Genomic DNA, 16,839 nt, shown 5'->3' with positions numbered 1-16,839 from the left:
AGGTTTTGCAGAGTTCTTGCATAGGAAGGGGATGGAAACGAAAATGTTTGCGTGAAACACTCCGCGTTATAGGGCGTGGCTAAAACTACAAAGGGATTATTTTATAGTCAGCATGCTCATTACCTGTCTTGGCTGCCATACAATGTGCTGTACATAGAAATGGTGAAATTGATCACTTTTAATGTTGAATATTCTAAAAAGTAAAGAGAATATAGCTCTAAAAGGTCGACTAAGCAACACAACCACTATCACTAAACAAATGAATGCTATAAAAGAAGGAATAGCCCTTACTATGAAGTCGTGAGAGGTCAAGGCCCGTGGTGTGTCTAAAAGTATACTAAAGCAGTTTGAAGGACTATACTGCAAACGTTTATGAACAGTAAAGCTTATCCATGGCATGAAACCATTCTATATAGCACTTAGATATATAATAACCAAGTCAAGCAATGTCTTTTGCTGTTTAGGCTTCGCAGCAGGGAAAGAGAAAAGTTGACATGGAGTAATTCAAGCTATACTCAACAAAAACTAAAAACAGAGTAAAGACAGCGGACTTAGACAAGTTAGAGCTTGTCAGTGGTGTAAACTTACTTCTCTAGAGTAACCTCCCAGCCTCTGAGTGATCGCTAGTGGATAGGAGAGCTAGAAACAGTTGAAATACAACCAGAGTACGGTCAAAACAAAAATAATCGCGAGCGCGAAATCATAACGCGGAGTGTTTCAACCATTTACACAGGGAGGCCTGGACCGTACTCTGGTTGAGTGGTCGTTTCCAATCCCCTTCCTTTTCAATCTATGGTTCTTGCAACATGAACTTTTAACCAGTCTGCGCATGCGTAGAGATCTGCCACCGTGTGATCAGTAAAAATGGATTCTAAAGTGAAGTCCAGGACTTGTATCACTATGTAGCTAGCTGAGGCAAGCAGTAAAATCAAAAGTGGGCAGCCCAGAAGTCTATCTTGGGATGGTGTTGTCACTGTCATTGGTCCTACAAGGCTGAAACACTGCCATTCGATTGAAGTCTTCTTTATAAGGATACGGCCAACTTAAAATGTGTACAAAAGAAGGCCGCAAGATATATTACATGTCCGACTACAAAACTAGGGTATTAAAGCTTCCTCTTCTACCAAGTTCCTATTGGTTCGAACTCATGCATGGATGTATTGTTTTGACCACGATGTCAATCCCACTACACTACAGTGAACTCTGCTACATTCTACAACATCCACGAGTTAGAGCTGGCACCACTGGTTGCAAGCTCGAAGTTTAATACACCAGGCTATGGCGACCTCTGCAAATTTTAACTCCTGCTGATGTATTAAACTCATGCTGCACTCACAAGATCACTATAATAAATTAATTTGGGGTTCAGACACTTCCACGCTGGAGTACTCTGGCTCACCAATTACATCGTAATATCATTTCTGTACACATCACCCTCCACTGTTATAATTATGTGAAAAGAGAGTTTTGAGGCTGCCTTACTCATTTCCACACACACATGCACTGACTTAGCTAATAGTCTGCGGTGAGATCAAAGGCAGATCTCTTCGCATGTGCAGACCGATTAAAAGTTAATGTTGCAAGAACTCTGCAAAACCCTGTACTTTCAGATTCTGGGGAACTCAGTTTGCGCATGTGCACTATCACCCATGCAACAACCGAGACAGGTCATATTTTAATCCGCCTGGTCTCGAGGCTAGTCTGAGTATGGGGAACCGTAGTCAATGGTGAAAGACTTCCCTTCTGAGCGCTTTTACGCAGCCCCACCCATTAATTTTGCGCATGCGTATTATCTACATTTTTGGCGGGCGATTACCGGGCACGTTTTCTTGTGATAGTAAAGCACTAAGCCAAAGCAATATCCAATCTACAAAATGATGGCTGGAAACTGTGAAGAGAGGCCTAATCAGCCTCAAGCCAACGGAATCTCACCCAGCAGCAAGTCTAGAGAGAGCCTACTAACGCTTGACCAGAAGAACAGCAGTAGCGATCTGTTCATCTCAATCAGTGGTCTGATTGGAGCTGGGAAAAGCACCCTGGCTACTAAACTGGCAGAGAGAATGAACCTCCCAGTGTTCTACGAGCCCGTCATCGATAATGTATACCTGAGCGACTTCTACAAAGACCCGGCAAGATTCTCATTTCCCCTACAAGTAAGAGCAGCCTTAGGGTATTTGGCAATATACAACCATGTTGTCTGTCCTAAGATTTCAATGAATTTCTTCGCTACAGGTGTATCTACTCAACCGTCGGTTTCAACAGCACCAACAGATCATTTGGACAGGAAGAGGCGGAGTCCAGGACAGGACCATCTACGAGGACTCTGTATTCGCCAAGGTAACTACCACCACGAGCTACCTTTTCTACTTTAGATTGTATTTCGTGAGTGTGTGTGTATGTGCACTTACAGTCGAGTCAAAGTAACAAGGGTGTAATAAAAGTCATACAGTCGCGTCCCTTCGTGTTATCAAGGGCGTATGAAGAGAAGAGGGCATGCAACTACTATCTATCAGAAAACAAATGGGCGGGGTCTTATATCTAAAAATAGCATTGCACGTGCACCGTTTTTGTGCGTGCACGGTGAAGATATACGGAAACTTACAGAGAAAGTAGCTATTCTAGCTAAGCTAGCTAGCTAACATACTGCAGATGATTGTAGCTCTCTATACTAGTAGTAAATGATGCTAACAATGCTCAGTGACACTAGAAAGTGAGTAGCATAGTCGTACTAGAAGCAACAAGCCAGAAACCACAAACTTTGAGTTGTTGCCTCAAATCCTTGGTTTCTTTGACTCCTGTCTTGATGTAGCAGGTATAGCAATCATAGTGTTAAACTACTACGACTCATAAACTAACAGGACATGTTATACAAGAAAGATAAACAAGCTAATGGAAGAAAGTAGATAAAATGTGCCGACTCAGCAGCTTGGATGAGTTTGGAGTTTTTACATAGAAAACATAAGCTCACGTGAATCTTAATTAATCGTGACCAACCTCCTCTAGTGAGCGGTTGGCTATATCCTGCTGACTCATCAGTTTTTTGACGCATACGCAGTTTACATTGTGAGTTGCATGCCCTCTTCTCTTCATACGCCCTTGGTGTTATATTATTCTTATTACACAGTCGGACACATAATTTGGTAAGGGGTCGTCATAATAATAAGTATCATGCTATAATATACATGCACATTATGTATGAAGGACATTTTTGTTTATGGCATGTGTAAAAATTAATCTCATGCTATTTAGACATGTTATTATGTGTTCTGCAGGTGCTCAAAGACTCGGGACTGATGGAAGAGAGAGAGTACCAGACCTATTGCTCCCTGTTCAGCAACATGTCCAACTTCATGTATGTGTGACTGTGTCTAATACTTACTTCGGTATCGTAATTTCTCTAAATAGCTAAAGCTTGTAGATGATGTAATCTGGATTTGGTTACATGGACAAGCAACCATTATCTAGTACATATACCACTGCCTTTGTTTCCCAGTTTACAAGACTCCCTTAACTTTAACCTTCAGGAAGAAGCCCAACCTGATTGTCCACCTTGACGTCTCCCCAGCTGAGAGCAAGAGGAGGATTGAGCTGAGGCAACGTGAGTGTGAGTCCACCATCTCTCTCGACTATCTGGAGAATCTTCACGGTGCTTACGAAGAGTTTATGGCTGATATTGCGCGGATCATCCCCGTGATAAGAGTGAACTACGAGAAGTTTAGGAGTGCTGATGAAATGGCTGACATGATCGTCAGGTGAGAGATACAATAACAAGAGGAGCTTTTGTTTCACATCATTTTTAGCCTGAATAAGTCTAGATTTTGACAATCAAAGCCATTTTCGCATTTCTTGTGCTATATTTAGCATACTACTATAACCCCCCTGCAGTGAATATGCCAAGATGGCGTCTGTGAGATACGTAGACTTCGACACACCCTCAAAAAGTGTCCCCCACTCCAAGAAGGAACATACACCCATCCGATCCAGGCCAGAACTAGTCACCATGGACACACAGAACTGAACCACTTTTCTATTTTTTCTTTATAACTAGCTATAATTATAGTATATGCCCAACCAACCTATAGATCTAAAAAATTGAGTGTCTATAATAATTAACATTGTCTGCATAATTATATTTTGTTCGGAATTAGATCATGCATCCCTGGACCTTTATGAGGCTGATTATGAATCATAGGTGTGCATGTGACGTCGATGTCATTCATTTGACCAACCTCGCCGCAGATATAATTATTGCAACATTATTATAAAGCTGGTCCCCATCATGCCCAGTTTCACTAATTCTAATTACTGTACGTGGCCGGCTAGGATTGTCTCAATACACAAAATTAATGATCATTACATCTCAAATTGTAACACAAAAATTAATTAAGACGACAGACGTGTACTGTATATGAATAAAACCTATTAGTCACATGAATCCATCCACAGTCACATGTGTCAGGTGGAACTGGAGACGGCCAACTTCTTAAGGTGGTCCATGAATACCTGCAAACTGACATCGTCCGTTAAAATGGGAGAGCTCGCTCCCTCCTGCAAAGGGAGACATGTATGAATAACCATACACCACACAGACACATACACAACTAGTATTTTCTGCTAGGCAGTAAATCAAAGTCTTTCATTGAAAGGACATCGATTGAAACACACCATTACGGCCTGGGGCGTAGCCACAAGAGGTATACGTATTGATACAACAGCAAATGATTCACACACTCATGACCCTCACACTCACTGCCCTCACACTCACCACCCCCACACTCACTGCCCTCACACTCACCACCCCCACACTCACTGCCCCCACACTCACCACCCCCACACTCACTGCCCTCATACTCACCGCTCCCCATCCGTAGGTTGTGTTGTGAGTCTGGGAAGGGTTGACTTTGGCCAACAAGAAGCGAGCTTGACTGCCGTCCTTCTCCGTCACGATGTAACGAGGCATTGGAAACCGAGTCTGCAAGATCTCCTGGGCGTCGTCCACTGGGGCTTGGAGCAGCTGACGAAAGTTCTCGTGGTCCGGTAAATTATGGTAGCCTTGTTTACGCCACGCAACAACGGTCTGTTTTGTGGCACGGTGGATAGTACAATCATGTTAGGTACTGCACATTGTCCATGTAAATAATGTAACACTTCAAATCTACACCCATTTATGATCTAAATTAAGAGGCATATCAAGCATTTACATGTACAAGTACGCGACTACTTTATGCAAGTCTAGAATATACATGACTGTACATAAGGGTTGCTAATAAACAATTGCCTGAGGATAAAGATAAACACACACACCCACCACATTACTTACCTCTCCATGGTAGATGAGGATGTGGAAGAAAGTGTCCAGGAGGAGTATTCTGTCGGCAGTGATGCTGGTAGAGTCAAGGAGCACGGGCTGAGATGGGTGGGGGGTGAAGGGGAGGAGTTATAGTTGTACATCAAAATAAAGTCTCTGCTAGCAACAAGTCAATGTGAAAGTGAATGAACACTGTAATGTAACGTGGGTCTATAATATTATACAGAAGATCATCACTAAAAAAACCCAAGCATTTATATTAGACCATCTTTGTACTAATAAAACCACTGCTAGTTGTACCCAAGACCTTGGTCATATGTTATCTACAACATGGACAGTCTAAGGAAACAGCTGGCGTACCTCAGGGGGTCCATTGAAAGAGTAGGCGTAGAGAATAGGTTGTACCATCACCAGAGACTGAGTGACATCCTCACGATTGAGTTTGTTACGATAGTAGGCACTCTCGTCAGGGCTGTTGTTGAACACTTGGAGGAACTGGGACCGTCGCAAGTGGAACATAAACTGTGTGTGTGTGTGTGTGTGTGTGTGTGTGTGTGTGTGTGTGTGTGTGTGTGTGTGTGTGTGTGTGTGTGTGTGTGTGTGTGTGTGTATGTGTGTGTGTGTGGGGGGTGGTGGGGGAAGGTCAATTAAAGATCAATGCAGTGTGCTTATACACATACATTTTCTGTCTGTAGCAAGTTTCCTCCTACCTAGGTACAGTACTAAAGGCACTAGGCTACCAAGTTTCCTCCTACCTAGGTACAGTACTAAAGGCACTTGGCTACCAGTACGAGAACATGTACTACATTGTAGCAACTGCACACTCACTCACCTGAGGGTAGAGGGAGAAGTTGTCTGAGAACTTAAACGAGGAAGGATCGTCTTTGTGGTACTCACCAAACTTCTGACACTGTGAGGGACATAGACATGTTAGCATTACTGACTGATTCTACTACACCTACATGTAAGATTGATATGCAGCCAAGTAACATACCAATCTGATAAGCATTCTGTCGAGCCACCTCAGCACATCAGGGCCATCATCAATCTCTGACCTGGAGGGTGGGGGGGGGGGGTGCAGGGTAGGTAAAGGATGGTAACTAAACTGCATGCTTGGTATATAATACATGTAAGGCCATGCAAAGTCAATTTGTAGTTTCTCAGGCCCTCGGGCTTGGAAATTGACTGCTTTCCAAGAGGAAGTTAGGGGTGTGTTTTCAATTAAAATTCTATGAATATCATTATCATTAACAAATTCCTCAATCTGCTTGCGAATAATAGCTGAGAAACTACAAATTGACTTTGCATGGCCTAAGTGCAACAACACTGTACAGACAAGCACTGTACAGACATACTGGGCATGTACACCAACGAGATGAGACGTAGGTAAAGGATGGTGAATAAACTGCAAGCTTGGTATTAAACACATAAGTCCAACACTGTACGGACATACATGTACAGCAATGAGACGGGTCTTTACTTACTTTTCTACGGCCATCCTTGCCATGACAACAGCGGCAGCCTCCTGATCAAAACTGGCAGAGATGTGATTGATGTTAGTAGCAGCATCAGCCCAACTGGAGGGGGGAGGGGTCAAACAACAGTCAATGAACAGCCCCTCTAAATAAGCCACCACATGCAATAACTAAACCTCCGCACTCACTGCCTAGCAACGGTGGTCACTCTGACTCTCTTCTGCCCCGAGGCATGCTGATAGAAGGTGATGAACTGAACGGCCCCAGGCTGGCCCTGAGGGATGGCACTGGCCTGTTGATTCACAACCTCAAACATGACGCACAATGACGTGGCCGGGTCTATCCCAGACACCCTCCAAGCTGATGTTCCACCCACTCCAGTCTCCTGAGTAAGTGTGTGTGTGTGTGTGTGCGTGCGTGCGTGTGTGTGTGTATGTGTGGGGGGGGTTCAAGTATTTGATATATACTTCACACTGTGGACGATGGATCCTTATATTAAAGCATAATTGTGACACAGTATGGGTATAGTGAGATGACACTAACATTATCGGACACGGAGGCGTTCTTGCGATTGAGGCTCACACAGGGTCCCAACACACCACACAGCTTCAGCTCCCGAGAGCACTGGGGAGGCAATAAACAACAACATGATGAGCACACTGCGAACTGTGTCATACGGAGTACACCGGTATTATAGGATAACTGTTGACTACAATGTACATGCATAAACATTATTTTAGACTTGTAAGTTTAAGGTGTTTACTTGAACAAAAAAAAAGATCGCTTTAGATTATATACATTTGTATGTACATGGACAAAATTATGGCACATACAGCTGCTAGTTAGATGCTGGGTACCTTGACTTCAAAGGACGCGTTGAAGGCCATTTTGAAGTGCTGTCCGTGAGAATCTTTGGCGAACGCTTTTTGCCACGTCTGCTTGAAGAGGGAGGTGTTGAACGAGTCACCAAGGATCATGTAACCACTGTGAGCGGGTAAAGATCATGTAACCACTGTGTGCGGGTAAAGATCATGTGACCACTGTGAGCGGGTAAAGATCATGTAACCACTGTGAGCGGGTAAAGGCATCCATAAACTGAGTGCTCCATTGTAACAAACATACAGTGTCTGGTTCCAGCTGTAATTGCTCAACGGTTAGAATGTGACGAAAAGTTACTAGCTACAGTGTATAATTATGTTGTGGTGAGGAAAATCATGCAACCACTGTTTCCTGTACTCGACCAAAATGATTATACAATGTAGTCCTAGACACTACCGTATTTTTCGTGGGGTAAAATATTAGTTATTTTCGTGGGCAAGCTGACCTCCACGAGTGCAAGCAATAAGAAATGTTTACTCACGAAAGCCACCGTTTTCGAGTTGAACGAGTTTTTTACCCCACGAAAATTAACTCGCTATACGGTATACATGTACAACAAATTCTAGATTTACTTGGCATCAGGGAATTAAATTTTGCTCATTGACTGCGCTCAAACAAGAGGTGTCAGATAAAGAAATTCATCATACGCCAAAACACAACACACGTTCTTAGTTACACAATATAATTGAACTCTGACCCTGTGTCGTTTGAGAGGTACTTCATCTCGTGAGTGCCGGTCTGGTCCAGTGCACATGCGTACACGTCCACAGCGTGACCGTTCCCAGCAGCACGCTTGGCCAGACCCTCGTAGAGCTGCAGCATACAGGTGGGGGGGTAAGGGGGGTAAGGCGGAGTAACAGTAGCAAGAACGAGGTACATGTATGAGTTTGTTTAAGATTAATTATCACAATGAATTTCTCCATCTTGTATTGGTACAATAATACCCTTTTATAATAGTTAAAATACAGACTACATGAAATAACCACAAGTATACTAACACCAGTCCACTACACTGTTCCAGTACACCTTGATCACTATACCATAACGTTCCCTTTACTGAACTTGAGGGAAGCTTTGATTGGAGGTGCTTAGTCCTAGGTCTGCCTACTACACATACACGTACATACTTATTTGCCAGGTGCCCCTTCCCCAATCATGTATGTTGTTTGGCAAACTTTACAACCTCAGATAATAACTTGGGATTGAGAGTATAAGACCCATGTACCTCGGTATATAATTATGGACACCCACCTTGGTGGCCTTCTTATGGTACTTGCAAGTGTCCTTCTCAAGGTCGTATTGAGAGCGGATGATCTCCTTCCTCTCATGGCCCACCACCATACCAGGACCCTATCAATGAGTGACGGGAGGGGGGAAGTGTAGATGTTAGGGATTAATTTAGATACACATATACAAATGTGAAAAGACAATCTTAAACTAGCTACTAAATCAAAAAAAAAAGATAAAATGTACAATATTTCACCTGAGTGCACGGACCACCCACAAACAGCATGATCCTGGCTCCAGCGTTGGGGAACGTTGCCTCTAACAAACTAACGGCTAACGAGAGGGCTGCCCCCGTGGACCTAAGGGGGCGTGTCCCTTGCGGCACAGGCCACGGGTCGCACTGGATATCCCCAATCATGTCTGTCAGATTCATGTCAATATTCTGGAGAGGTTGCAGGAATCGGTTCGGGATATCGGGCTGTGAGGGTTGCTGTGTCCCGCCTGGTCCGGAGGAGGCTTGGGGGCGGGCACTCGAGCCCCCGGCCACACCCAGCTGGTCCTGTAGCTGATTCGTCGTCACCTCCTTAGTACCTCGGAACACAAAGCTCTTGGCAAAGCTATCACAGCCTAGCTCGTGGAGTTGTACCTACAGGGTAGAAAGGAAATATAAGACGCAGTACTGTACATACTGAACATACACATGAAATTGCCGCAAATAATGTAGCAGTGAACATAAATGTTTTATAGTGGGCTTATAATGGGGGTAGTACGTACACTGTGACGCATGGAGTGTATGTATCGTGCCTACCATTCTCCCGAAGGTGATGAGTCCGACTAGTGCAGTGGGTGGAATGAGACTGAGAGACAACTGAAGAGATTCCTGTCGGGCAAGGGGGCATATCGATAATATTAGTGCTAACATTAGGAAGGGAGTATTATTACATGTACCAGAGCAAAGACTATTATTGGAGGTGATAAGGGGTGGGGCATACAAAGGTTACCTTTAGGGCTTGAAGATTTTCCTCCTCCTGACATGTGTCCACAACAAACAGGAAGATGGTGGGAGCAGTACCCGAGCGCTGGAGGCAACAAACAATGAGAGGTAGTACAATGTGTATGTGTACAGAAACATGACACGCCACTGGGTACCCACCTGCAGCTGGTACTCTATGGTAGAAAACTGAGGGATGAGCTCGGCTGGCTGATTGGTCTCACTGATACCAGCGTAGTGCTGAGGGAACTGGGAATGAGGAGAGGGGTGTTATGTAAGACATGTAGTGGTACATGCAATAGATGGGAAAGAAATGGGGAAAAGTGGGAAACAATAGTAAATAGAGGGAAGGAGAGAGTGGGGGATTAATTAAGACACTCGATATAATTATAGGATAAAACTATAGTTACCAAACAACGGGATACCATGAACCTGTACGGTGGTCGCAAACAAGGGAGTTGCTAGCCAACCAACTACCCCCTCTCCCTCTATATTGATGGACTCACGGCATTTCTCTGGAAGCAAAAGTTGCAGGCCCAGGTCTTGGCTCGGTAGTCTACTTGACTGAAGGAAACAAAGAACGTGTAAACGAGACACTTATATACAGTGGATACAACATGGCTTCAGTATTGAGTATTGGAAATGTTCACTGTTTGTTAACAGAAGTATCAGGTAACAATGAGCTAACATCACGTAAAGCATGCTTAGGAGAAGCACTTGTTTGTCGCGTAATCACAGCTCTATTGCACATGCTAGGCTGGAAGTTAGTGGAACTATAACCAATACTATCAAGAAAATAAACCCTTTTTACCTAAAGTTTTAAGCAGAAATGCTACCTCAAGTGTGTAGACTAGTATACAGAGCTACTGTCAGTATATAGTGGTTGACTTCTGTTTTCTCTAACAAGGTTTGCATTTAAATGAGGTAAAGGGTTTGTACAGCGTGACCATTAGTAAGAAGGGTACTTGTATGTGAAGTGGTTGGAGAGGAAGTACGTACATGTATGATAAGCTAAGCAACCGCTTGCTCACCAGAGTGGGTTGAGAACAGCTCGACACTGAGACCTTGAGCAGAGGACTGGGTCATAACAGATTGGGGGCATGTCTGGACGCTCCTTGAGGGGAGTTACCATGGCAGCCACTGGAACCACCTGAAGAAAGGAGCAGTGAGATCAGTGCATGCATCGTGCTGTGCTGTGCTGTGCACTAGACCTTGTACATACTGTTAATGTATACACTTGATGTGGCACGACAAGGCTTAGACTAAGTCTTAGTAGAGGTAGACGTTTGTAAAGTTCATGTTGACATGCATGCTTCATTTGTGATCCGCAGAGTTAATGGGACGCACACTCACCATCTTGGTCGACTCGATCCTAGTAGCCGGCCACACGTTCCAAGTGAACCTCACACCGTCTCTCTCCTCATTCTGAGCAATGAAATCCCCCCAAGTGGACATCTTGAACTTTCCTAACAGAATATTACTAATAGAATACGATTAAATTCACTGGGATCGAAGAAATGGACTCTCTTTCTAGGATCTTTTGTTCACTTTGATGGGTATCTTCTAGAATTAGATCCAATTTGTGATGTCACAGCGAACACGTGTAGATGGGCGTGCCTTACACCACACCCCCTAAAACATAGTTGTATGACCTCTGACCCCAGTTAGGTGGAACCAGCCCCACCCCCTTTACCATGCAGAAATTTTTTAATAATCATAGAGCTAGAGCTAGCTAGCTATAGCCTCGAGACCAGCCGTTCGTTATCTTAGCTAGAGCTAGCTAGAGATCGAAAAGAGAACATACAGTAGTCATCAAGATGTCAACAGTATCTATCAGTGAGAGTCCAGCTACTGGAGAGAGCCCATTAAATGATGAGGGCTCCGTTCCTGTTCCAGACTGTCCATTCCCGGTCCCAAGTCAGCAGGAGATCATTTTTCACGAGACCCAATTTTTCCCTCTACAAAGACAGAGCAACATCTATGGGTTGCTGAACATCTGTATAAATGGCCTAAACAAGCTGGTGGTGTCGACGCTGGGAGGAGAGATCTTCTGTTTGGAGTACCACAAGCCCTCCGTCCAACGTCCACCCTCCCTCACACCTATCACCTTCAATTACATACCAGGTGGGAGGGGGTAGTCTCATCTAGTATCGTACTAGTATTGTTGAGGATGAATTGATATTATTGGGTAAGAATGTGCAGAGTACACAAGAGTACACACAAGTTGCCAAGGCAATCATATTGTTGCTTGTTTAATGAAAATTGATTCTAGTGTACGTGTAAGCACAACTTTGTAAGAAAACCGGTAATTATATTCATAAGGAATTGTTCGGGTCTATTGTTGTTTGGATTGACTATAATTTTGCTTCTACAAGGAATCATTACTTTTTCCATTTTATTTTTGCAGCTGATGCTGAGGTGATCTCGATAGATGCATGTGTGAGGGAGCCCAATGGGATTATTGTGGGGGTCACTCTGATAAAGAACTCTGAGCCGAAGGAGATCTTCTTCAATCTGTACGGGGTCAAATGCGATCCTGAAGCTCCCTTCAGCTGGGACAAGGTCGCAGGTGCAGTTTGAATACTCTTATCATAATTAGCTCTGAGCTTTAGGAGTGACATTGTCAACTAATCTTTTCCATTGGCTTATTATATGCATTGGTACATAGTATTTCAACAGTACAGTACTCCCTTGAAACTGTACGTGTAATAATTATCTGTGGCTTTTTCAACTGTATTTATATGTTTCCAAACAAGTTCTAGTATAATAATTATGTGTTTTCTGTTTTCTGCAGAGGATTGGCAACCTATCAGTCTCAAGTTCACTCCTTTCCAACTCCTCCACACAAAGTGAGCGCTATAATAGTGTTGTACATACCTCCTCTGAGCCAGACTCCTCCCCTCACCTGCACGTCATCTGATAGGCAGGGAGAGAGAGCGAGGAGGTTCCATGGACATTTGTCATCATTCACGTGGCATTCCTAAGGTTTAAGGTTCTTGCTTATGTTACCATAGATACCGAAAAACGGTAAAGAAGTTGTTGCTACCTCTGGCTTTACTGAGCTTATGACACCTGACTATAGCTGTGTCTGTTGTCCATAATACATACAATCAGAATAGTACCACGTATAATTTATGTTCTAATTTATCGGAGAGCAAAATAATAAATTGTCCGGGTATAATTAGAACAGATCATTATAGCGCATCCGGAATATTGGCAGGTGAATGCGAGCTAGCTAAGTTCATAGTACAACGTGTGACTCAACATGATGCTGTACTACCAGTGCTAGAAATGTACGCGCTACAAACTACATGTAATGCTATTTATGCAAGCACCTATCAATTTGTATCTTGGAGGCCTGTACAATCCCCATTGAAATTGCGGCATTATAAGTTAATCGAAGAAATAAAATTAATCGCAAAATTGTGGCTAAAACGCAATATTTTATGCTCTCATATAATTAGCACTATACGATACCGTATATAATAAGTGCATGCACATATAGAGGAAAGAGCAGACCTCTATGCACCTATTATCCAGATGAGTTTATAGATATTATAACCACACCTTCGACACTGCACTTCTTCATTAGCTGGCTTGATCGTTGTCTGCAAGAGGTCTATAGTCATATCAGCAGTAACACAACTAGTGAAGGATACTTCACATCTATAAAGAAGTGTGGAGACCAGTTGTTGGGCAGAGAACTGTGCAGAAAACCATGCGCCTTCTATCGAGGTTCTTGGTATGCTAATCAGTATGCGCCTATAGTTGATGTGCGCTTATTAACCAGATTTACGGTATCTAAACTAGATAATTCTCGAGCTAATAAACTGCAAAACTCTTGCTAGCTAAAAAGCTACGTAACATGCTTGGAATGTATCTTCCATGGTATTGTTGGGATTAAAGCACCAGATTGTCCTCTGTATTAAAACAAAGAAAATGGCCCAGAAAAGTGTCCGATAATTATAAGGTATACGGTAATAGTCATCTTCCATCTACAGTTACAGTTGAGTCTCAATTATCCGAACCCCGATCATCCGAAATCTCGATTATCCGGATGAAAGATTCGACCAAATTTAATTTATGATACTTCTTGTATTTATAATATTTATACCAAACACCTACTCGCGCATGCTCATTGGTTGAAAGCTTTTGTGTTGCTGATTAGTGAAGCAGCTAAACGCTTCAGCTTAGCCTAACAGTATAGCTTGTCACCTTGATGCATTCCAGTACAGTTATAAGAGCTCTGGACATAGTTTGCTGATTTTGCATGCAGATGCTGCTCGAATTATTGATGGACGTGGCTCATTTCTAATATTTCAGTCATCTGGATGAGGTGCGGACACCAGGTGTTCGGATAATCAAGACTCAAATGTATAAACTATATACGTATATATTTACTAGATCTATAGTTAATTGCATATACAAAATGTCCTTATTGCATTGCTGAGTCCACTCTGTTTGACCTTTTAGTCAGATATTTCTTCCAGTTTTTTCTTAGCGTAGTATTCAAATATAGCAGTGTGATCGGATAGGACACTCCATGTAGACAGCTGATAAAAGCATATGACATTCGGCGTGCGAAATAGGCCCAGTTTCCAAGGTAATCTTCCACTCCCGCTAGCTTTATCACTTCTGAAATTGCTATGCCCATCAGATAACCAATTACTCCATTGCATACAATTAGAATCACCATCAAAATGGGCGTAAGTATAAGTTTTTTGTTCAAAGTATTGTAATCTTTGATTTTTTGCTGGATAGACATTTTCTTAAACAGCTGTACAGACCAAATTGACGTTACTATGACCATGGTAAAAGTAGGAAGCAGTGTAGACACAAAATATATGGCTAAGGTTATGTTTTCAGTTTCGCGCACTGATGTACCATTCTGTACACACAACGGCTCGCAAGGATTTGATGACGCTGGCAGAAGGATGTCCTGAAGAAATGCCACTACATACCAGAACATTCCAGCTATAACACATATTCCGATGCAAGGGATGATCCTTCCGTAGCTGTTCCATTGTTTCTTCCCTCTGATATTTTGTAGCTGTAGCAAGCTCTGGCAAGTGATTATCAGCACAGAAAAAGCAGTGGAGAATGCAGTGAAAGAAAAGAGAATTGAATTCGGTAGAATATCACATATACAAAATTTGAGCATGTCTGGTGAAATGGTTGCTGTATAAATAGCTTGAACAATCTTGTCCAAACAAAGCACCAATAGCAAGGAACTGTAGAGCACTGTTAGAGGCTTGTTGCTGAGTTTGCTCTTGATCAGGGCTGTGAAGACAGTGAGATTCCAGAATAGAGTTGATGGGAGCATTACTGCAAAGTGGATGATAATCTCAATAGCTATGAGTGGTTGCTAGTACGGAAACTCTTGAATGGCACTGCCATTTTAGTCACTGTAGTTCACAGAATCCATTTTTTATTTCCATTTGTCCTTATTAAAATACAACCGTGATTCGTTATATTCATTCTTGCTATATTCAGTACGGTAGTTGTCGTTTACTCCTATTCACTGTTAACTCCTAATCAGCTGAAATGGACCACAACTATATGCAATCGCCTATGCATGAGTGTAATATTAAAAAGGACGACAAAAGTCCGTATAATTATTAATTGCTGCCTCTCATGAGACAGTGCGGTCACTTTTCTCTTACCAGAGCGATAGTATACTGGCGTCTGTATAGCACGTACATAGGCCTAGCCCTTCTAGAATATTTAGATAGTGATCCTCTTCGTATACTTTTTTCACAAAGTGCATGGTGATTAAACACATGCATACATGGTAGTCACATTCTTAATTGGCCATTTTTGTAGCAAATGTGGCTACACACTGCAGGTTTCAAGGCATTCCTATGACCAAGGGCGTATGAAAAGAAGAGGGCATGCAACTCGCAATGTGTACTGTGTAGTCATCAAAAAACTGATGAGTCAGCAGGATATACTATATTTACCTAACCGCCCACACGTAAATAGGCATGATAGTGGGCGTGAACACTGTTATACTAGAAATTTATCGCATAGAAGAGCTTAGAATTGATCAATGGCTACTTCTAGTCTAGCATTGGTCCTTCTCTTCTGCTTGTTGACCTTTGTGGCTAGCTCTACCCAACAGTACCGTGCTAGCTAGCTATATATATAGCTGGCTTGGTGACTATTATGGAGTAAGTGCACGTGCAATCTATTTTTAGTTCACACGCCCCTCCCATTTGTAATTTGTAGTTGCATACCCTCTTCTCTTCATACGCCCTTGCTATGGCTATCTTTGCCAAACGCGTGGGTGTAGCCCATGCATGCATGGCTACAAAATAATCGAATGTGACTACCATGTGTTCAACCCTCTTCATGAAAATTCCTTACGGCTAAATATTCCAGAAGGGCTATTTAATATAGGCTATATATTATATGTGTTATACAGACGCCGGTATATATCGCTCTGGTAGCAGAAAAGTGGCTGCATCCAACAATTGAAATGAATGGCCGACATTGAGCAGAAAGGAATAGCATAATAGAATATCTCTACCAACCCCTACACCTGACTAACCGTGTCTGTTGTATCTATACATCTTATACAATCAGCAGTATTATAATTTAGTTTCCATAAATAAATTTATAGCACAGTTAAAAATTTCCTCATTGCACTGTGATGATTTCTGGGTCCACTCTGTTTGACTTTCTAGTAAAATATGATATGTTTTCCAGTTGTTTTTTTGCTTCGTGTTGAAATAGAGCAGTGTGATTGGATAGGACACTCCATGCGACTAGAATCATCATCAAAATTGGCATAAATAGAAGTTTTTTGCTCAAAGTATTATAGTCTTGGATTTTTTGCTGGATAGACATTATCTTGAATAGCTGTACAGACCAAACTGACGTTACAATGACCATAGTATAAGTATAGGAAGCAGTATAGACACAAAATAGATGCCTAAGCTTATTTTTTCGATTTTGCA

At 42.5% G+C, this 16,839-nt stretch overlaps 3 protein-coding genes across 3 annotated transcripts in view; 2 read left to right on the top strand and 1 right to left on the bottom strand.

Moving 5' to 3' along the window:
* The first annotated feature begins 1,792 nt into the window (after positions 1-1,792).
* LOC135349220 (deoxyadenosine kinase-like) lies at positions 1,793-4,144 on the top strand. The gene is made up of 5 exons (XM_064547723.1): positions 1,793-2,153; positions 2,233-2,337; positions 3,273-3,352; positions 3,525-3,752; positions 3,886-4,144. Exons 1-5 carry the CDS (start codon positions 1,875-1,877, stop codon positions 4,016-4,018), a joined length of 825 nt encoding a protein of 274 aa, XP_064403793.1. The 5' UTR covers positions 1,793-1,874; the 3' UTR covers positions 4,019-4,144.
* A 190-nt stretch (positions 4,145-4,334) lies between these two features.
* Positions 4,335-11,469, bottom strand: LOC135349216 (protein transport protein Sec23A-like). The gene is made up of 19 exons (XM_064547720.1): positions 11,234-11,469; positions 10,912-11,030; positions 10,387-10,444; positions 10,043-10,129; positions 9,891-9,968; positions 9,698-9,769; positions 9,146-9,535; positions 8,914-9,012; positions 8,360-8,475; positions 7,641-7,767; positions 7,327-7,407; positions 6,972-7,168; positions 6,793-6,885; positions 6,303-6,363; positions 6,141-6,218; positions 5,669-5,830; positions 5,321-5,407; positions 4,856-5,077; positions 4,335-4,548 (listed from the first exon to the last, which is right to left on the bottom strand). The coding sequence occupies exons 1-19, from the start codon at positions 11,333-11,335 to the stop codon at positions 4,456-4,458; spliced, it is 2,322 nt and encodes a 773-aa protein (XP_064403790.1). The 5' UTR covers positions 11,336-11,469; the 3' UTR covers positions 4,335-4,455.
* Positions 11,470-11,565: 96 nt separating this feature from the next.
* The window catches only part of LOC135349219 (KICSTOR complex protein kaptin-like), a 30,382-nt gene continuing 25,108 nt past the window's right edge, over positions 11,566-16,839 (top strand). The window contains exons 1-3 of the mRNA XM_064547722.1: positions 11,566-12,004; positions 12,288-12,449; positions 12,675-12,729. Of these exons, the coding sequence (XP_064403792.1) occupies positions 11,698-12,004; positions 12,288-12,449; positions 12,675-12,729 (524 nt within the window). The 5' untranslated portion in view covers positions 11,566-11,697. The remainder of the gene's footprint in view (positions 12,005-12,287; positions 12,450-12,674; positions 12,730-16,839) is intronic.

The sequence above is a fragment of the Halichondria panicea genome, chromosome 15 (assembly GCF_963675165.1).
Source record: "Halichondria panicea chromosome 15, odHalPani1.1, whole genome shotgun sequence".
Classification (NCBI taxonomy): domain Eukaryota; kingdom Metazoa; phylum Porifera; class Demospongiae; order Suberitida; family Halichondriidae; genus Halichondria; species Halichondria panicea.
This window is presented reverse-complemented; position numbering and strand designations above follow the sequence as displayed.